Source organism: Topomyia yanbarensis, chromosome 1, assembly GCF_030247195.1.
Source record: "Topomyia yanbarensis strain Yona2022 chromosome 1, ASM3024719v1, whole genome shotgun sequence".
Taxonomy (NCBI): domain Eukaryota; kingdom Metazoa; phylum Arthropoda; class Insecta; order Diptera; family Culicidae; genus Topomyia; species Topomyia yanbarensis.
Window position 1 is genome coordinate 61,611,326 of NC_080670.1, and position 22,579 is coordinate 61,633,904.

General features: G+C 39.8%; 1 protein-coding gene across 1 annotated transcript; it reads right to left on the reverse strand.

Moving 5' to 3' along the window:
* Window positions 1-251: 251 nt before the first annotated feature.
* Window positions 252-22,311, reverse strand: LOC131677753 (gamma-aminobutyric acid type B receptor subunit 2). Its single transcript, XM_058957775.1, has 10 exons — window positions 21,376-22,311; window positions 21,097-21,315; window positions 20,739-21,034; window positions 20,319-20,682; window positions 12,747-13,082; window positions 12,388-12,691; window positions 12,258-12,330; window positions 11,860-12,202; window positions 11,657-11,801; window positions 252-11,597 (listed from the first exon to the last, which is right to left on the reverse strand). The coding sequence occupies exons 1-10, from the start codon at window positions 22,309-22,311 to the stop codon at window positions 10,846-10,848; spliced, it is 3,768 nt and encodes a 1,255-aa protein (XP_058813758.1). The 3' UTR covers window positions 252-10,845.
* Window positions 22,312-22,579: the final 268 nt, after the last annotated feature.

Consider the following 22,579-nt stretch of genomic DNA (forward strand, 5'->3'; position numbering starts at 1 on the left):
CTGTTTGTGAAGCCGAGGCCTTGGGATTTATAAGAGAGAAGGATGAACATACACGGAAGTGAAATAAGATTGAAGGAAAACTATTATCGAAAGGTGTCAGGTGGACCATCGCAGAAAAAAAAAATAAATTAAATGGAATGCAAAATTATGCACCTATATTTAGTGGTAGTCAGCTGGGTAACACATAAGATACTCCCGAACCTACATTATGAGAAAAATGGATTGTCATCAATTTGAATAGTAAGAATCTCAAAATTTCCATGCGTTTTATTCCAAAACTAAATAATCAAATCAATATTCTTCAAACCCTACCAATTTGGCTAGATAATGAATCATACTACTAACCTTCAACATGGCTTTCAGCATTCCTTTTATTATGTTGGCTTGTTTGCACGACGAGCGTTTTTGTCACACAGGTATAATTTTGTGGCTCCTTGATCAACATCAGTTCGCACTTCTCCTAATTTACCTGCGTTTGATCGATGAATACGATGGTATAGCTAATAGCTATTGACGTACATATAACTATAATAGTGGCATGCTGCTTCTTACTATCCGTGGTTGAGAATCTTCTTATCTCGCGGATAACTAGTTTGTTTAATCTATCGTCTATCCCGTTAGAAAAAATTGAAATTGTCAATGTTTTGCCTGGTTGTTTCATTTTTGTATCGTCTACTTCGATGAACAAGATCTAACCATTTTAATTGCGACTGTTTTTGTTTTAATAAAAAAATGTGCATATATTTACAGTTTTCCGGTTCTTACCATCGAATATAAAATGTTCAACTTGCGTTGAAATACATGCATTGTTATGCGCGCACCGGCTAAGTCGCTGTTTCAGCATTATTGTTGAGCTTTCTTCAACAGAAAGTAACCGAGTTTTTTCAAAACGTGCTTATCGAACAAGATTGTGTACTATTATGACATGAGCGTTGTGCATTTATGTTCAGGTTTTGTTATGCTGTGCTTAAAATGTTTCATGCTTTGATCGGTAGGAAGACGGTTTCAAATTCTATTACACTATATTATGTTACCTTTTCTTTCTAAACTATACACTAGAATTGTTCTGGTTGTTGAAGTGCAAACACAAAATGTGGTAGATTTTTAGAATTCCATTGATAGTAAACTAGTCCCACATTCAGTTTATTGCTTGAGTGGATTGCCAAAAATTTGTGCTAGGAGAAGATTCGTAAAGTATATACCTATAATTGGGTATGAAGCTGATTGCCATTGACATGAGACAGTTTAATTGAGCGGTATGGTCAAACGTAATCCCTTGGCCAGAATTTTACTGTAATGGACAATTTAGTTAATTTGGATGACTTGAAAATAAATAATCACTTTATGCTCATAGAATTTTCATATAACTCTACCGAACCAAAGACAATGGAAAGTTAACATGTCATGAATATGTACCGAACCAAAGACAATGGAAAGTTAACATGTCATGAATAGTAAGTCGAAACGTTAATCTTGGCTGTATCAATTTACAGGTATTATGACCTTCTGCGCAAATAGTGTTTAACCGTGTCTCATTATTGAGGAATATAACATATAAAATTGCATAGGTGTTATACTGCCGTTCTACGGCCAATTGTCCCATGTTACAAAACTGGCAACTGAGCAAAACGCGATTGAAGATGAAAATTGTATTAGCAATCTGGAGAGAAACGGTGCAACAAATAAAGCTTTATTGTCTAAAATTACGTTCATGGCAATCGTTTTCAATATAATCAGTCCAGTTTTTTATTATAGAGATCAATTAACGTTAGTTTTTAAGAAAAAATGTTAGGTGGGACTGTTATGCCGAGAAAACGAGCGTAAACTAGAAAGTTCTACGCATATCAGTCCCATAACGATCTATGTAAATGATGCTCATAACTCATTTTTTTACAAAACTGTATGTCGTGAGTTTTTCTGTTACTCGGAAGTTTGTTGCTTCATCAAAATTGGATATAGGGTAAAGTACCTATTTTTACTGTATTTAGAAGGGTACCTCACAAGATATATTATATTCATTAATTACTCTGCCTACACTCGATGGAGTGCATTAATTTGGCATTCACAATTTTGCTTCGTTCTTAAGAACCAATCTAATAACACAAATGGCCTGAAAACGATGAAATGCTAGTGTTTGATCGCAACTAAAGTTCCAATCGAGTGCTCCAATTGTCGCCCTACCATTTGATCCAATTTGATGAACAAAGATAGCAAGCGCTGAACTAACCAACGGCTTCAAATGGGTAGCGTGATAATAGAAACATTGCGAAAATAGGCTCATTATCCTAGATGCGTTCGCCATGTTATGCAAGCGACGATAGTAATGAAGAGCTTTACAGGATTGTTCTCACTGCTGTGATTAATATTGCCACTGCCATCTCTTTTTTAATGATCCTGTATTTTTCCATCAATTTTTTCAGTGCCCGACATCTAGCGTAATGTACTTCTTAACTAAACGCTACGTAATTATTTTTTTATTGCGCACTTTTTTGGGATTTTTGTTAGTGGGACAATTATGCGTAGAATATCAACAATGGGACAAACAAACTTGGTATTTTTTCACGAAGTCTTCGAACAAACTTTATGATTTGGATGTGGTTTCTGAAAATATACATCAAAAAGGACTGTTTGATTAAAAAAAGTGAAAATGACCAAAAAGCAACATGGGACAATTATGCGTAGAACGGCAGTATAGCCATATTTCGACCTTGCTATGATTTCGTCAAAATCAGAATTCATATACTAGCGGAACATTATCCATATCCACTGACCATTGGTAGTTCTTCCAATGTATACCCTCTACAAGGTTTTCTAGAATAAGTTTGAAGGTTTCTGGAACTGGCTAATATGAATTAATATAAATCCATAGGATTCGCGTGCATGGTTGCGGTCAAGAGTACGATGCCGCTGAACTTATGGTTGCACCACTCAGCTACACGATACATAATTCTATACCGTTTATTCAAAACGTCATATCTAACAAATGTAAACTAAGTTTATTATGCCAAATAAAAACTAAGCATTGACTCTTTATCTTCCACAAATAATTGAGAAAAATAATAACTCTTTACATGTTAATTTAATCTTAAGTCAAAATGTTACGTATAGTATACCAAAGGTTTGCTAATATTTTGTTGATTGTGATGTTTTTCCAAGTCGACTGTAGTTAGCATCTTTTTCCAATGTCAAACCTCATATCTACACTCTCGGTTGCAATACAGCACATGAAATATATCTCAACTACAAGCCCGTCTCTCAAAACGGCACAGTAAAATGTGCCATCTACAAACGGTGTTGCCTAGACCACATATGTAAAAGAGCATAATAGCAAAAGTGATCGGCAAAATGTAATAAAATAATAGTTATCAATTATCTCCCTATTATCTTTGCGAAAAACATGTAATATGCTTATACGATCCTGTATTTAGGTGATAGTAGAATTAATAGCCTTCTGGGTGCTTTAGTTGGTTAATAAATTTAAAAGTTGCAAGGAAATTTTTGCGCGCGATTTTCTCCGTTTGACGTTTCTGTTAGATATGATGTAATGAAAAAAAGCTCTAGAATTCTCGTCTAACAAGCCTCCTCGGGGCAAAACATAGTATTCGAATGATTGGTACAAATATACCTCGGGTTAAGCTTTCGGATTCCATCACGTCGTTCATATCCTATCAGTTCTCTGCCCGGGAGCATACAATTTCAAAGAGCTGGTGCCCCCTTGAATATAAGACAGCGACCCATGTCTAATCATGCTCGGTCGGGAAAGCTCGGTGGGTGGATCTCAGACGAACTTTCCGTCTGTGCTCGGGAAATTCAATTGAAGTTGTGCACCGATGTGCAAAATTCACAGATCATGAATCTCCTTTTCACCTAATACCCCACTTCTCCCCTCGCCTCCCACAGCTCGAGCGAGATTGTTTTTCACTGCTCAGATGAAGAAACTGCCAAACGGCTTGAAGGGAAAGCCTATAGGAATATTTTAAAACCCTGCTTTGACACAGCACCGGTATTTTGTGAACAACGTCTTGTAGAGTTTCCAGGCATGCGTTTTGGCAACAATGCTGACGTTCGTTTCGACTTGGAAAATTCTGCATCTTGTTCGTTGTTAGTCCAGATCGTTCCTTGATCCCGAGTCGAAATATTCGGACTCCGCATGAAATGGCCAAAAAGCTCTCTCGATTTTTTTCACGCGTTATTCCCGGTTTACGTCCAGCTCCTGGCTTATGGTCTACTGTCATTTGTTTTTGGAACTTTTGGTGCAACTGTGAAACAGTTGAATGGTGTATATTGTATTATTGTGTTGGCTTTCCCAAGGGGCGATGCAATAACCCAGAATTTGTCATGTGTGTGTGTGTGAACAAAATCCTTTCGTGAACGGTTTGCTGATTTTCTTCCATGTCGGCTGGATTCAAACTAACAACTGCACAACTGATCGGATGTAAACAATGCACTCTGAAGAGAAACTAAACGCTCTTTCTGCACATACCCAACGGATTAACAATGGAAAACTGCCGTTGCTGGGCAATCAGAAGTGAACGGCCCGCAGATACTTGGTTAATGATCAGTTGTTAGGTAGGGTTACCAAATAGACTGAGAGCAAATTAAGGACATCCCTGCCAAATGTTTTGCCAGTTATGTCACTTGATCCAGAATTCTGAAAAAAAACAGTCGAAATTCTGGCTAATTTTCCAGCGGTTGAACTGGGACGTTGTATCTCAATCGAGAAAAATGAGAATAGTATATTGTCAATACCGAACTTTGGCCATATTGAGCAATCCAACAAATTTTGGTTACTTCTGAGTAAAACAAATTTTGGTTGCCATGAGTCGCAGAGAGTATGCATTACCAAAAAAATCGCTGGAAAAAAATGATTCTTTTGGAATAAAGTTGATCTGAATAATTTAATACAGGGTGATTCGTCATGACGTTTTTTTTAATCTAGTAAAAAAATTGAAAAATGCAGTAAATTGCGAATTGTTTATTTATCAATCAAAAGAACATTTTTTGCCATTTATTGTTTGAAAACAATTTCTTTTAAATGTTGACCATGTTGGAGCTTCAGGTAGTCCATTCGACTGATCCAAATTTTAATGACGGATTCGAGTTGTTAATGTTGGTTTCCCATGCTTGGGGATGTCACCGCCGCTATGTTTTCTTCACTGCGTACTGGATGTGGTCGATTTGTTCGCTAATCATCCAATAACGAGAACTACAACGCTTACTTTTTGGTTGTATGGTGAATAGTTGAGTCAGTTGGCCGATTATGTCGACCATATTATGGACGGAGTGTACTAAACACATTTCCCATAGATCGCTGATTTTCGAAATATAGTTGAACAATTTGAAGATGGTGAGCCAGTGTAAGTCGTTCCATTATGAAATGGCAAACAATACTAAACTACAATAGCACGACAGTTTGCAGTTACTACCAATTAACTACTGGAAAATGCCCTGTTAAAAAACTTCATGTTGAACCACCCTGTATATGCCAAGGTTTAAGACTAAAATTAAGGAAATTTGAAGTAAAATAAGGACGCTTTCCAAAAACCTCGAAAATAAGGACATGTCCTTTAAAATAAGGACGGTTGGTAACCCTAATGGATTTTTGGGTATCTAAATGACCATAAAATAGTCGTGATGTACCATTAACACAAATCACATTTATATATGCCACTAGATTGTTTGACTGGATTGTTTCCGAGGAACGCAAAATATGATGTTTGGCCGAACAAAGTGCTGTTCTGGAATGCGAGGCTTGGAGGGCTAAAATACCACCGCATGTCTTGGTCCGCACAAGACCAAGACACGCGGAACACCTGTCCCGGTGTTGCTTGTCATTTTGTAACTATAAGAACACCAGTAGTTTGTTTCGGGCTTCGACGAAACTGGTACCATTGTCGGAATGAAGTTCGATGCGCCTGCCTTTTCTCGCGACAAACCGTAAAGAGTTGCGAAACCAGCTCTATGCGCACTGCCTTCATTTTGGGTGCCCAAATCTTCTACCCAACCGTATGAGACAATATTCGGCGATGCTTGTATTGTATCACTACATTGGTGATTGGCCTGGTACCGGCTCGCCTCTTGCTAGTGCCTTCCACTCTTTGGAGAAAGTGGCACAAGGCGAATTGAAATACATTCCGCTGCCCGTAGCTCGAGCCTGACCAGCGGTCTTTTTTCGGCGTGCGTAGTAACTGCATTAGCCGTAACCAATTTGCTGTCCGACGTATCATTTCCGTATATTTGAAATTTTACCGATGAAGCCGCAGCCACCGTACGATGTCTTTTCTCTTCTTCCTCCTCGTTACTCGAAACACCATCATTGGGGACGCTGATCCAGAGCTTCTAGAGATCAAATCAGCAGGATTATGTATTCGGCGAACTTGACGCCATTCATCATGTTTTGTTAGATTTTGTATTTTCGCAACCCTGGCGGCAATGAACGTGCTCTATGTAGTACCGCTTTGTTTCACCGCATCACACAAGTGGGGCGAATTGATTTTGATAGACTGCAGTGCCTTCTCATATAATTGAGAAGCCAGGAGCGCTCCACAAAGCTCAAGTCTAAGTATCGTTTGACATTTCAAAGGAACAACTCTCGATTTTGATTTTGAAGGCGACTAGGCGGGTTAAACTAGATGCTGACGATCGGTAGGCTATTGAATATTTGTTATAGGCTAGCTACCCGCCATAACTTGCTGTTTACTGTAAAAGTAGTGTGGAAAGACAGTATGCCTTCTTAGAAGCATCCGAGAAGCAGTGTACACACACTTTGGTTAATTTGGTTGTGATGGTAGCAACTGAGTCTTAAAGTGTCAAACTGTGTGGCTACTATCGAAACAATACGATCTGGATCCAAGATGATCCCATCAGCATCAGAGATTGCTAAGTATTCTTCAGTAATTCCATCTAAAACTGGTTCTGCGTTCGAAGCTCATTTCTTGAGACGAAATCCGCTACTGAACATCATCTCATCTGATTGGATTCATAACTTGATCGCTTCTTGAACGTCATCCGATCCTAGTAACACGTCGTCCATGTACGAATTCTTGATAGCTGCCTGCGCTGCCAACAGAAACTAAACTTCTTCATCTAACGTCAGTTGCTTTAGCGTGCGTGTTACCAGGAACGGTGCAAGTTTGGTACCGTAGGTTACCGTATTAAGTTCATGCGTTGCTACTTTATTCGTGGGTTAGGGACGCCAGAGAATGCATTCTGCACCGCACCGTCCAAGGAGACGCTCGATGAAGTTTTGCAAGATGCCTCAAAGACCATTCGAACCTTTGTGGTCGCGTTTGCCTCCTTCTTCACCGGATGATATGGTGGATAGGGTAACTAGAAGCGCCCTTATCCATCTCATTAGTCAGGATGTCACATTATTTCGCTGAAAACTAGGCTTACAGTGATCGAATTTCGCTTGTATAGATTTCAACAGCTTTGCTTCATTCCTACGAAGCAGTACCAGAATAAATCTGGCTTGGAAAATGTAAAATGCCCGCGTTTGAGCGAAGTAAAAAGTCAAGTACACCGCACCCTTATTCATCCTACAATTTGAGCTAATGCTCACTGCTCTAACTAATGTGTTTAAATGGATGAGATGAATAGAGGTACTAAGATAAATTAGGGCACAGTAACCCTAGCATCGCTTGTTTATATCGCATGTGTCCCAAACGGCAATACTAGTCCATAAACGAAACGTACTGTTTCCTCAGGTCAACTTTCTTTGCTAACCTGCGGTCCATTTCTAGGAGCCATCGGAATGCGATGTCTCTTGAACCGCCCATCCGTTGAAGAACTACTTCGTCCTTTGGCATAGAAATAGTATGCGGTCCAGTTGTTCCACGTTGGACCGTTTGAGCGAATAATGCCACACAACGCACTTCCTCTGGATAATAGTTTACTGCTGATTCCATTTCTTCTGAATTATGTCAATAGAGTGCCCAAGTTATCTGACATGGATACATTGTTGTTGATCTGTAGCGCTTGATTTGAAGCTGACAGACCACTGCACACCACCCATCCAAATATCGACTTGTTCAACACTGGCATTTGCTCGTCAAATTGAATTTTCTGACCAGTCACAAAAAAGTTGAAAAAACTCCAATGCAGAATATCATGTCCATACTCTTGGAAACACAGAATAACGGATCGGCCATTTGAACGCTATTTGGAATTGCCGTCTTGTTGCGTTGATCGTAACTGTCGGTAGATTCACAGTCACCATCGCCTATGCGAGAAAGCTCATTCTGATGAAAAATCGGAAATTCATGGCCGAATCGTTGTTAAAATCCGCTGTTTTGCCGTAGTATCGGTAGACGAAATGTCTACCTTTTGCCGTTCAACATTTAATCGTTGACTCAATCGCTCCGTAATAAAATTACTCTCCAATCCCGGTCCAGAAGAGCACCAGCTGCAACGTGTCTGCCGTCATCATCTTCGACAACGATTACCGCGGTAGACAACAGGACCTGTGATGAGAACTGCTGAGCTGCACTGAATGCTAACACGTCGGTAGCGGTAAAGTTAGCTCATTTGGTGGAGGAAAAAGTTTGAGGTTCCTTCGCAGTAGTGGTATTTCCATCTATTACAACGACTGTCCCCTTGCCGTTGCTATCCTTCTTGCGCTTGAAGCATAACTGATAAGCATGATACTAGCCCATGGAATTGCTGCACGAGAATTTGTACTGACAATCCTTTACTCGACAACCCTGTCGGAAGCAGTTTCAGCAAAGTGAATGAGTGCGAAGTAGTGCATCACGTTCCGCCTTCCGAGATCCGCTGGAATTCTTTAGTCCTTCATTGATGGCGAACGTGGATTGGAGAGTATGCGAGTAGTATACACATAGCGACGAGCATGCGATTCGCTACCGTATGCGTCAACGGAACCCTGCTGCAACACGGAGTAGGCTGACCGACGAGCGATTGTGGAAGACGAAAACCTTCAACAAAGACCTCATTGTAGAGGAACTTCGGCTGAACGGTGGGACCGAGAATGTGGGGCTGATGTAACAAGAAGGATGGTGAGGGTTTGTGACACCACGATGCTGGGAAAACTGGAACCACGTAATAGACGACGTCCAGCTAATTGGTGGAACGAAACGCTCAGTATGCTACGCGTTGCTTGTCTCAGAGCCACTCTAAAGCCCGAGAAATCAGTGAAAAGGCAGCATTTAGATAAGCCATATCGGGAACTCATCGGCGTCTTTAGTAGCTGGTAGTGTCATTGCGTTCTGATTTTAATTCAGCAATGTCCTTCAGACAGTTTCAATGTAATCTATCGAAGCAACATTGAGAACAAGACAAGGATGTACTTGCAGGAGGAACTTGAAAGGTTGGATTTTGGTTTGGTTTATGCAAAGAATGAAATAGATCACACTATTGTTGGGTTCGCGGATGCTAGCTTTGCGACCGATATCAAAGATTGTCATTCCCTCCTGGCTGACTGAATATGCAAAACATGCAAGCTGTTTTGGGATTTCAAGCTGCCCGAACCTCAACAATCAGTTCACTCTAGCCATCGCTGAATCCTAAAAATTTGTTAAACATGATCAGTTGGCCGTTGTACCGAATGGCACACATTTTTATTATACAAAAAACGCCGTGCAACATTGGGTGTATAAGAGTAATCTGTTTAATGGAGGATATTAGAGTTATATATAAACATATCACAATTTATTGGGTAACATATAATAGGAAAAAGCATTGCTTGAATTTGAGCATGTAACCAAGATCAATAATTAATTAAATTGACTATAATCTTTCAGTAAAAACTTTCCATACAAACATAACACAGGCATTTCATTATAATCTACATTCATTTCAGTGCTTTCCTCGGCCATTTACAAACTTCAACTTGGCGAATTTTGTCCCGTGACTTGGGACATCATTCAAAGAAGTACCAACTGATATGGGACAATTGGAGAGGACCTCAATTTTGATCACAAAGTTATCTTGAACGACGGGCGCATTTTAGAATGAGAATGGTTATGGCAACGAGCACAATAGCCGTGCGTCACTCCTAGAGACTACTTGACAATCTGTAACTGTATTAGTGTGTTCAACAATTTGTTTTCCTCCACCTGTCATAGATGGAGGGAAACAAATTGAAAATAGCTTTTCGGTCGGATTATTTTCGTGCTGGAACCTGATCAACCGGTATTGTACGTCTCCGGAATAAGCTATACAGCGACATGGAGCATTTCAACACCATTATAAATACTTTAGGCGATCTATTTCAAACGTTTAAATTGGCTGACAGTTTCATATATGACAGCTGGAGGAAAACAAACATCCAATTAGTCTGTGTGAAATGACTTGCATAGAACTCCAGTGTGGGAGAGTACACGACATCTAGTTGGTTTTCGAACCCGGTTGAGTCGAAAGCGGTTGTAATATCTACGGCTCAAATATTACAACCGCTTTCGAATCATATTTCGGATAGGCTTGATTGGTATTCGATGTTCTTCGATGAAATATTAGTGCTGAAGCTCGAAACGACTCTAAATAATCATGGTTGAAAAAGTTTGAGAGTAATTTCTTACAATGGATAAATGTGAGAATCTGTTAGAAAGATGTATACCCTAGTAATAATTGAGGTTTTATGGGAATTTCATAGCCACTCATAAAACTTAGCTTGTACTTTTATCATGGTATAAAACTTCAATTGTTTCTTGGGTAGTGACTAAACTGTCCACAAGAACTGTAGTTGCCAAATAATGTATTCTAAAAATAATCTTCTTGACTTCAGCGTCTCATCTTGCTTCAATGGCATATCAAGCTTCTAGATTGACTATGTCCCAAATACTGATTGTACTTACTAAAACTAAATGTAACAGACCAAAAAACCATTCTTTACAGATACTCAACAATATCACATTTAATCGATATATTAGGGCAGCTAGCGCCTACCATATTTCTAGTCCTATATTTTGAGTCCTTTTCGTTAAGCAGTTTCCTAAAGATCGGCAAAATAGCCGTATCGCCATCAAGCAGCTCCGATTCGGAGCAAGCGCCATACAGATTTGGCTTTGAGCTGGAATCTTTCTTGCGGTGTCTTATGTGAGTGCTTCCACCGGACCCGACTCCGGCCTTCTTCTCCGGAGCCACGTTCGGGGTGGAGTGATGGTGGGAATGCTGTGCTTTAGACAGTTTTCGTGAGGTCATCTTCGTAGGTGTTACGCAACCACCTGCAACTGACGTCGAAACGGCAGTGCTGCCAGTTGAACAAACGGACGGGGAGAAGTTCTGATAGTCACGCTGCTCCCGCTCGCTATCGGTTTCGCTCTGACATGCAGTCGACTTCTGTTTATGACGATGTTTTGTGCGGTTCTTTTCCGATACGCTACGCTGAATAGGACCGGGCGATGAAGCCGTGCTGTTTTCACGTTCGTGATCATACTGTGGAGGCTGTTGTGCTTGTTGTTGCTGTTGTGGCGGTGGATGACTGTGATCGGGACAGCGCGATTGTCCTCTTGGGGATTGGCGTTGTTTGGCGTGTGACAGCGTATGCGTGTCCCAGAGATCACTCTGAGATACGACAAAGTTACCCTTCAACGAAGATGTTGCCTGGACGCTGACTCTTCGGGCAGTGTCGTTGCCTATATCTAAATGAATATATATGTATTCACTGCACCATTTGGCTGTTATTGTTAAATAAACTTACCTCTACTCTTGCTGCTTGGTTTGCTATGGTGACACACCTGATTAAGCTCGCTGTTTGAATGGTTCAATGATGCAACAGAGGTACCGTTCATCTGATTGTTCATTTTTGTTGTGCTCTGATAACTACGATCATCCTCGTTTCGATCCTAGAAAATTGTCACAACTATCTACTGGTTTGGTCGGCAAAACTTGTCAGGAACTTACCTTAATCTGACCAGGTGACCACTTCGAACAAGATACTGACTCCCTGCGAACATCATTGAACATTGGTTTGTTCGGATCTTGGGGAACGCTGGTAGAGCTTCCAATACTATTTGCTGTAGGTGGCAATGGCTTGGCCATTGCAGTTTGTGTTGTTACTACAGTTTGTGCCGCTGTAGAGATCGCGCTGATCAATGATGACGCGGTTGGCATCGTTGCATTTGCAACTGGAACATTGGTGGTGGTGTTGACCATACTGCTCCTAGTTACAGTATTCGTAACGACAGATGCTACTGGTTTGGTTGGAAGTTCCTCGCCAGGTAAAACAACGGTCGTTTTCTTTTTTCTGTAAACACAATATGTTAATAGCTTACTCAAAAATGCCGTTTATTATTCTAAACCTTTCTGGACCAACGGAATCTAATGTATCGTTACTCGAGACTAGACTTCCAATTGATGTAAATTCGGTTCCCTCTGGAAAGCAGAATAATTGACAATACTTTTCAAGACCTGTTTGTAATTGAAACTCACCGCTGGCATAATCCTTTTTCACTTGAATCTTGACAGATTCCTTGTTAACGTCCGGTTCTGAAGAACAGGTTTCCAATCCTATCCAAGCACGAGCATCCGGCCCAAGACGTTTGATGAGGGTTTGTAGCTCTGCTTCTTTTTCCATTAGCACTTTTCGGAAGCGACAGTTAGTCTGTTTAACATCTCGCATTCGCTGTTCCAGTTCACAAACTGATGAGTCGCGACGGTTCTTGGACATTGGTCGCAGCGTTGCACGTACCTTTTTGTCAACCACCCCGTTTGGATTACGTTTTAGTTCTACTAACTATACAGAGTTTTATTAGCTTTTCTTGTTTGGATCCATCTTTTGTTAGTCTTACCTTGGGAACAAACACCAAACAAAGTGTGGCCGTTGTACAAAAGATGATAAATATTGAAATCAGTATGAACACAGCATCCTTGCGGTCCGATAGTACTAAAGCGATAGCGGCACCCATCACGCACATGATCACACAGTTGTAGACGGATAATCCGACATGTTTCGAGTCGTTCAGTGCTGGGATAGACACGTGTCGAGTTTCCCATGCCAGAAAAGCACCAAAGATTAGGAGTAATCCTTTGTACGCATAGATTACACCGATGAAAATTGTCATTCTGTTGGATTGGCAGTATTCGTTCTCCTGAACAATGATGACGTCTTCCAATGTTGGATGCACCTAAACAAATACGAAGGAATGGAATTCAGTAACCATAATTGTATAATTATTTTTTTAGGTGGAAAGAAAATAGGTGGAGAAATAGGCACAACTTAGACAATTCAACAGTCGAATTGTTTGACAAATGGTGATTGAAATCAGTCCCAAATTATATATTTAATCTATTTTTATGAACATTTAAAATTTTTTTTTTGCTACTTAATTTTTTTTTTGCGAGCAAAACGTAACGCACCTTCAGAAGCACGAATAATACCAATAACTGTTAGAGCTCAAATAAAAAGTCCCAGTTATTAGTCATTCTAGTTTTTGCGAGCGAAAGATGCACATACCAAGACCCTATTGTTTTTATAAACACTAATAACCACTAGAGTGCCCAGAAAAATAATGATTTTTTGAAAACTCAATCGACCCACCCCTGAGTCGATTCCTAGTCCCACCAGGAGCACTTGCTCCAAATTTGAAGCAAATCGGACATATTTAGCCACCAACGCGCCTGAAGTTTGTAGGGGATTTTTCGACAATTTACATGGAAAAAAACCCACTAACTCGCATTTTCGCCGCAAGGTGGCACTGTATGCATCATATTATCCATATTATCACTGTAAGTGAAAATAAGAAAGATAATTTAATTGTCTGCAACTTTGTCGAAGACTGCTAGTAAATTCGGCTTTGTTAAAAGAAGTTATTAAACTTTTATCGAAGTGATCTGTCCGATTTGCGTCAAATTTGGAGCAATTACTCCTGGTGGGACTAGGAATCGACTCAGGCATGGGCCGAAAGGGGTCATTTTTTCCTGTCACTCTATTGATCACGAAAGGGTTAATTACACATATGAACTAATTATAGCTACCGCTAAAGTATAAGGAATGTTAGTTGATAGTTACTTAGAAAGATGATAATAACTTTAGTGTTCTTCTATGTCTCTCAGGTATTACATATTCCCGAATTTGTGAGTATAAAACTGTAACTGATCTCAGTTTCATGGACAATATAGAGAAAAGCACTTATCACCTTTCTTCGCTTCTAGCATTTTCCATACGTCCTTCTTCGTTTTACACATTCCAAACATGTTGGAAACAACTGAAACCAGAGTATTAGCATAAAAGAACGCAAAAATTGACCTAACGACTTAGTTCAAAATAATTCAAGTCAAATCGAGTACAATTAGAATCGATTTTTTTATATAAGCTTGTACATTGTTCTCGATTGGACAACTTATTTTGGCTTCACTTTTTGCGTAACTGTTTTCTACAAACTGTGAATTGAATTAGCATCACCCTGTTATGCTTCACTTCTCTACACAACAAGCTCTGTAGTGGTAGTTTAACTATCACCGGTTACTATAAGAGCCCTTGTCCATCGCGTTTTGATATAGTGTTTGTGTCATATGACTACTTTGAGCCATTATTAAACAAAATATATAACTTGATCAAATTTGATCACTTTGAAAACTGTTTCTAATAGTCTCTCAGTAGAACCCTGTGCCGAAAAACTGCTGTATCTTCTCACCATTTCCTGGATGGAAGAAAAAGAGCAGGAGGAGGGAGAAAAAAGAAGTGGAAAGGTGGGAAAAAGTACATCACAAAAACAAACAGCGGGCAAATTAAACTCACAAATAGTTCAAATCGCCTGCGAGTAAGCCCAAAGCTCGTTAACACATTGGATAGGAAACTTTAGTAGGTCTCTGAGTTTCAATCATCCAAACACGGTGTCGTCTATATGTAAGGATGATCGAAAACTCGAAATCACATTTGCGCTACTGCTGGACAGTTGCATATCGGATGATATGAGGTTCCGTAGTCGGATTCCCAAAGATCACATGACAAAGACTCAGCGCGCTGAATATTTGCCATGTGATAATTGAGTTTTCAGTGGCCGGTTAAAAGCCTGATCAGGATGCCGCAGTGGAGCTTCGAAAAATAAAAGAGATTTTTCGAAATCACTGGGCTCGATTGTTCTAGAAACGCCTTTGCTTAGCGAAACGTTTGTAAATTTCTTCAATAATTGCGGTGCTCGCACGAAGCCTGGGACCGTAATTTTTATCTTATCCAACTTGTTGAAATTGGCAGGGCGGGCTCAGGACCAACGAAATTAATCGCTGCACCTGACCTGGCCAATTCGTTAGCCCATTCATTTCTATCATGCGATCACTAGTTTGGACCGCGATTTGTTTGAGCTAAGAGCCTTCATTGCAGCCTGACTATCGGAGCAGAAGTTTATAACTTTGCCGGACTAGCTCCGTAAAAAGGCCGATTGTACCCCGCACATAATCGCGAAGATTTCTGCTTAGAATACAGTACAGTATCTACCTAGCGAGTGAGATTGTTCCAATCTCATTTCACGACAGTAGACACAAGCACCAACACGCCCCTCCATCATAGAACCGTCAGTGTAACAGACCACTTGCGTTTGTTGTTTTCTTTCCATATAGGCAGACAACCACTCTTCCTGAGAGGAATCTTCACATGGAATGTCCTGCAAGGAAAGCTACATGTGAGTGTAATATTGCTGGGAGCAAGAATTCTTCACCCCATGTAACCATTTTTGACCACAATCGTGTATAACTGGCAACAAGATCAACATGGTTACTGTAGCAAAGCCCAGTACCCTGTAATCTGTATGCACATGATACATGATATGATGCTTCTTGTTTGAGGTCTATGTGCAAGTGCAGTCGGAGTTGTGGTTAATGCACTAGTCAACGCCATCAGTGATATTCTTTGCAGATGGTTTAGCTTTGACTGGACCGTCATAACCTCTCCACTCTGCCACCCCACAAGGAATCCACATGAAACTAGTGACGTACAATTGTCGTGTAAAACCAATAGATGTATTTAGGTACGCCATGGCCACGGCTCGCTTCCGGAATAGACTGGAAGGAGACATTGTCCTTCAATATCTAGGAGTACATACGAATTAAATGCTTGAGCGAGGACTTCTCAATTTTGTAAACATCGTGGATTTCCCACACTGATATGCATGTTGCTTTTTGTGTAACTAACGTTCCTGACGTGTTGATCGAGTATCCGTTCCAAAGCTTTTAGAAAAAAAGAACTTAAGCTGATGGGCCTAAAACTATAAATCTAACTGTTATTTCTCGCCATGTTTTTGGGATATACCCGGTAGCAAGACAGGAAAGCATAATATTTTTCAAGACATGTTTGAAAATATCAAATCCTTTTTGCAGTAGCATGGGAAGTATTCCATCTTTTCCGGGTGATTTGTATGGAGCAAAGATGGCAACTGCCCACTTGACCGATTCAGTGGTAACCAATGTGCGTGCTAACGCCCGCCATTCCGAATCATCAGAATGAGATCTGTGAGCATTGTTCAGCTCCGGATCGATACAACCTGGAAAGTGTGCGTCGAAGAAACAACTAAGAACATTTTTTCGTCTTTCACATAAACACCATCTCTGGTTTTTAAGGAGTTCATCTGAAAATCGATTTTGATTTTGAGAAAATTTTATTTAACCTACTAGCCTCGTACAGGCTAGAGACATTAGTGCACAGCTTTTGCTAGCCAGCCCGCTCTGTAGATCTAAGACATGTCTTATATGCACTATGCGCTGACCTGAAAGTCATGGAGTCATAACACTGAAGCCAGTTCCAAGCTTTTCTTATATCCTTCTTCATTCTTTCAAGCTCAGCCCTCCACCGAACCCCTTGGTCGATTTAACAGTACGAAGTTACCAAGCTGTCGTATCCACGACGTCATCTACGTCGTCTAGTTGACTAATTATTGGATAATATCCATGGAATTCCAAAAGAGGTCCCAGCTTGAAGATTTAGGATTACGATCTGTTACCACATTAAGAGTAACATAAGATGATCAAAAATATAAATATTTATGATCGGATAGTAACGGTTCAGTTTCATGTGGAACCTACCAATTTCTCAGCTCATGCAAAATTTTTGCAGAGCAAAGCGTTATGTCTAACGCCTCCTTTCTCCCAGACCTCGCGAAAATTGGTCGGTATGGAAGTATGCAATTCGCCAGAATCAACCAGGATATAACTATATAATCATTGTATAGGAAATCCGTCAGAATTATCCCTGTACTATTTAATCATCTGGAATCAAATCATCAAGTGACTATCATTAGCTGTTGTATTTTTTTAAAAATTACGCGCCAATTTTTTAACATTTTCACTTTTTTTGAAAACCTAAACCACTGAAGTATAAAAACATTAATTAATAGAAGTGTAAATGGTAGAAAATGAATACGTTTTGATTACAGGAATTAGTTCATACTTAAATAGTAAATGCTATCTGTGTATGCTAAATAGCTAAGCAAAATCAAATGTTTCGATTTCATTAATTCTCATCAGCCTAAAATGAGCACCGTGCTTAACAAAGCGGTTTGCTCAGGAACACAAAAAGTGTCTCCGTTTTTGGAGCTAGCGTCAATCCGGCGCTAGCTTAGTTCTGTGACTAGGTTAATGTCGGATTCTGATGAGACAAAGTCGAATTGCAAATTCCATAACTAATTTTGAATAGCGTCTTAAACATTTTTTGAGAATATGGTCCAATTTTTAACTTTTATTCATACCAGATTGATAGATGTTTGATGTTCGAAAAGTATTTACTCATATTATATTTTTTATCATGCTAACCTGAGTAAATGCTCGAAAACAACGTCAACGTCAATTTTAGAGAGAAATCTCGATTCTAATTTTTATTCATATCACCTAACGTCAACATCACTTGCAGGCAAAATCGAGGCCTGGTTGCATCTAAATGTTGTTACTCAAAATAAAACGATCTTTTGTCTAAATAAGATGGTGAAACAAGTCATTGCAACCATCGATTTATGGAATATCACATTCGATAGACGAATCCTATAGAAAAACGATAATGTCGATTGTCTGCCTCGTCCATGGAATTTGTTTCATGAAGCTACCGTAATTTTCTCGTCTACACCGCAAGCATCTCATGAGCTAGAGACCAACATTATATGCGTTATTTACAAATTTGTGCAGTTGATTTCGAAAAAATGACCAACAGTGATAAAATTTGAACCAAATGAATAAAATTCATAAGGAGGACGTCTCGTGAAAAGTGCTCAAACCGAAAGTTATTTTGTTTTACGATTTTGAAGGCAAGACAACAATCGATTTTTTGGGTAATATTAAGATTTATTTATACATGCATCGTGAACGAAAAAAAAATATATTTTTTTCAGTTGCACTGTGCCACACATACGAGCGTTCCAAGAGGAGACGTCCAACCATTTTGACGTCGAAAAGCGCCGTGGCGAACATGATACTCGTAATAAAATTGTCTGGCATAGGAAATTCAAAAGATTAGTAAAGCTTGGACTTGTGGTTACTCGATGAACCAAAAAAAATCTTGTTTTAGGAAATGGCTTCATGAAAACCGAAAAATCTCATATTTCACTGTAAATCTCGCTCACTTTTCTTCAAGGGAGAAAAAAAATCAGTTTTCTGTGGTTCATCGACATGCTACCCGAGCAGAGTCTGATAACAAATTGAGAACTAAACTTGATGTTGTGATGTAGTACACACTTAATTTTTTCTGCCGAATCTCAGCATTTTTCGTATCTTTTGCCGAAGTTTCAACAGCTGAGATCTCAGTAAACAAGTTTTTTGCTGAGATCTCAGTAAAAGTGACGTTTCATAGCTGAGACTCGGAAAATATTTTACTGAAAATCAGCAAACAAATCTTACTTTACTGAGATATCAGTTTCTAAATTTACTGACTACACGGCTGTTGGGATATTGCCGAACCAAATTGAGTGTGTAGGGAATGATTGCTCAGGTTGTTATCATTTTGGTCGTTTTAACGGTTAAAAGATCAAAATCGAAAACAGAAAAATTTCACTATGACATCAAACAGAAAACTATTTATACTATCAGTGAAAGCAAATTGAAAACTCATTGAGATGGTGAAATATTTCATTGATAACAAAATAAGTAATCAATTTGATGTTTGTCAAAGAAATAGAAACAAACATTTTTTTCTGAAAATGTAAGGACATCAAAATGGAATCAAAATATGATGTCATATCTGAAAAAGTTTAAACTGATATCAATATAAGATTTCAATTTGATGCTTGATATCAAAATATGTTGTCTATTTGCTGTAATTTTGATGTTGGACTTTGCTCGGGTACCCGAGCAGAGTCTGACAACAAATTGAAATCTAAAGTTGATGTTGTGATGTTCGGCAAATGATTACTCAGGTTGTTGTCGTTTTGGTCGTTTTAACGGTTAAAAGATCAAAATGGAGAGCAGTAAAATTGTCCTATGACATCAAACAGAGAACTAATTCTGCTATCAGTGAGAGTAAATTGAAAGCTCATTTAGATATTGGATTTTTTTTCGATAACAAAATATGTATTCACTTTGAAGTTTCACCAAAGAAATATAAACATAGAACATTCTTCTAAGAAACAAAGATAGCAAAATGAGATCAAAATTTGATGTTATATTAAAAAATTTAAAACTGATAGCAAAATAAGATTTCAATTTGATGCTATTATCAAAATATGATTTCTACTTGTTGTAATTTTGATGTTCGACTTTGCTCGGGTACACATATTGTGCATTCTCATAAAAAAGCAAGTCAATTCTTTGATTATTTTTTGAGTTATCGTATTCGTCAATTTGAAAAATACGGCTTCGTGAAAAATGTTAAATGCTATTAAAGGGTGTCTAACATCAAATTGCATCACGAAGAAAACGCTGCAGAATATAACCCATTGGGTATTTTCTTTCGAAAATTTGGGTAGAAGTAGTTTAGAGTGTATTGTTTACACTGTATTTTGCCGATAGATTAAGATCTGCGTGTGTTACAAAAAATATGCACGAGGAATGCATGGCTGTTTAAAACAAGACTATTCTAGAGGTTCAATACTAACAATTAAGCTTATAAAAAAGAAGTCGATTTTTTTTGCCCACAACACCATATCCCCCTTAAAACGTTGTTACGGTGGACAATCATCTGGAATTGTTTCAAAATATTAAATTGTAGACCACATGTTACCAAAATACACAAAAAACAATGGTCGCCAACGGTTGTTAGCTCATTTTACTTTAATTAAAAAAAACTGAACAAAAACGCAAAACTTTCTGTTCCGTCCAATTGCCCCGAAAGTCGCGACATTGTCTTCAGTTAGGTGATCGCCTGGTGCTTTGGAACGATTTCGGAGGTTAAAATTTTTCCTCTTCGGAAGATTACAACTGAAAACAAACACAAATTAAGCAAAACTTACCGAAGGTTCAATATGTTTCGTTTCCCGATAGAACGGGTCCGCAATTTGCCAGGTGGTCATAATTGCCAAGTCTATCGCCAGCAGCACCCCGACTACGATAAACAGTTGATAATCCTTGATCACCTTTTTGTTGAGCTTCAAGTCGGTGAAAATAGAATGCACACGCCACGTTTTGGAGAACATTGCACCGAACGCCAAGCTGAACCCGGCCATGAGTAGCCAGGCACGGGCCGTACAGATGTAGGGGAATGCAGCCACGCTGCTCAAGCCACTGTCCAATCCGAGAAAAATTACGCTCATGTAGGTCAGAATACATCCAATGATAATTAGATTATTCAGATGGGGACTGGACATTTTGATATATCTATTTAGAAACGAGATGTTATTATCGAAAAAGTCTTGAAATAATATACCACAAACCGTTGATTCCGGTATTTAATATTGACGATCAAGAATACGGTTGCCATTACGATTCCTACACACGAGAGACTAGCAAGGACTACGTAAATCGTTATGTTAACCTGACTGTGCTCTATGATCCGGAGTGTTCGATCCTTCGGGGGAGCTCGGCCAACCCATTTCATCGGATGACCGAGTGATAGATCTAAACGATTCGTCAACGAACTGTACTCTCCAATCTTAACCTCCTCGCCGTTTTGAAATTGTTTCAACAGAAAGCTTGCCTTTCTTTCATTATTGTAGAAGCGCACGGGACCCTTGAGTAAAAGAAAGTAATAATTATAAGGGTTTTCCCAATGTTAGAGATGTGATAATTTACCGTAACCCCCTCGAAGCTGGTATTTTTCAGCGCCTCGATGAAGATATTCTCCCATTCCTTTACTCGATATTCAAAATGAGTCAGCGAGTGTTCTTTACGCTGTGAGACATACTGTATTGCGCACGCTACAGCCCAGATTCCATCGTACGTGTAACCATGAAACCGTGAATACTCACTTCCTCGTCGGCTGTTGTATTCGGTTAGGTATTCATCTGCGTTCTATTAGAAAATTATTTAAATAAAAAATATCTTGCATTTCCATAGTATTTTAAAACTTACAATGCCGGAAATCGTGATGTCGCCACTGGTAGAAAGTGGTAGTAGATCCACCAGCATTGACGACTCCAATGCCAACCGTACTTGGTCGACCATACAGTCGGTATCATTTTCGGCCCACCACTCGTTGGTGTACGTTCCCATGATCAACCATTGGTACGATCGACCGAACATGTCCAACTTGTACGCTTCGCAAAACACCTTTCTGGCCCAGTATTCGTTGAAGTTACCCAGAATGATTCGAACGTCCTTCTCGCGTAGCTTGCGTAAAGATTCTTCCACATCGTAGACGAAGCTTTGCGTTTCTACAACGTCAAGTCCCATGGCATCAAGATCGGCCACCATGTGATTGTGAGGTAATGAGTATCTCGGTTCATTCTGATAGATTGTTCCAATTCTGGTCCAATTAAATTCCTTCAAAAGCGCTAATCGTGGTGCATTAAACGCATTCTCCGATGGCACCACGCGGAAAAAGTTCGGAAACGCATCCTTGGTAAACATAGGATGCGTATCCGCGTATGACAGCTGGGTTAGGTGCCAATGTTTGCTCGCTTTCGCTATCGGGTCGGTTACGTGGGTGCAGGCGGCACCGAACAGCATAAGCTTGTGCGGCCCAGAGTGCATCATGTCGAAAAACGACTTGACCCCGACGGCCGCATTACACTCCGTGTCGTTCCACCACATGTGCAATCGGTAATTTCGCAGAATGGTCGAGTGCTCGTTTACGTGATCCAAGGCAAGCTTCACACTTGGCATTACTCCACGGCCTGTCTCGCTGTTCTCCACTCCTTCGCCATACGGGAAGAAACCGGCAATGTAAACATCCAACCGGTGGCCTGACCCCGGTCTAGACCCGTCGACCCAGTTTTGGAATAGATACAGTACTACTGCCTGCATGACGATAGTGGTTCTCATAGTGTTCCCACCGTTAGCTTTCATTTCCTTCACTTTTTTTGTGCTTATTTGCGACTGACAGGCGCTAAATGTGACTACGCGAATATTTGCCTTTGCACCTTTGCTTCCGAGCTTTGATTTAATTATGCGATAGCAGTTTCAGGAAGTGGTTTCGGTGACGAAGGCTGCTTCCGTTGTTTTATGTGGGTTGTAGGGTTATTTTGCTGCCACGGTCCTGATGGCAACGTGTGTGAAATTTACCAGGACTTGTGGCTGTGAACCGACATTTGCCTTCACCATTAGCAGCGGTCGT

Coding starts and splice junctions, on each gene's coding strand:
- LOC131677753 (XM_058957775.1), bottom strand. CDS start 22,311: ATGAAAGCTAACGGTGGGAACACTATGAGAACCACTATCGTCATGCAG. Junction 12,331..12,387: donor GAAAAAGGATTATGCCAGCG/GTGAGTTTCAAT, acceptor TCTGCTTTCCAG/AGGGAACCGAATTTACATCA. Junction 11,598..11,656: donor ACCAAGCAGCAAGAGTAGAG/GTAAGTTTATTT, acceptor ATATTCATTTAG/ATATAGGCAACGACACTGCC.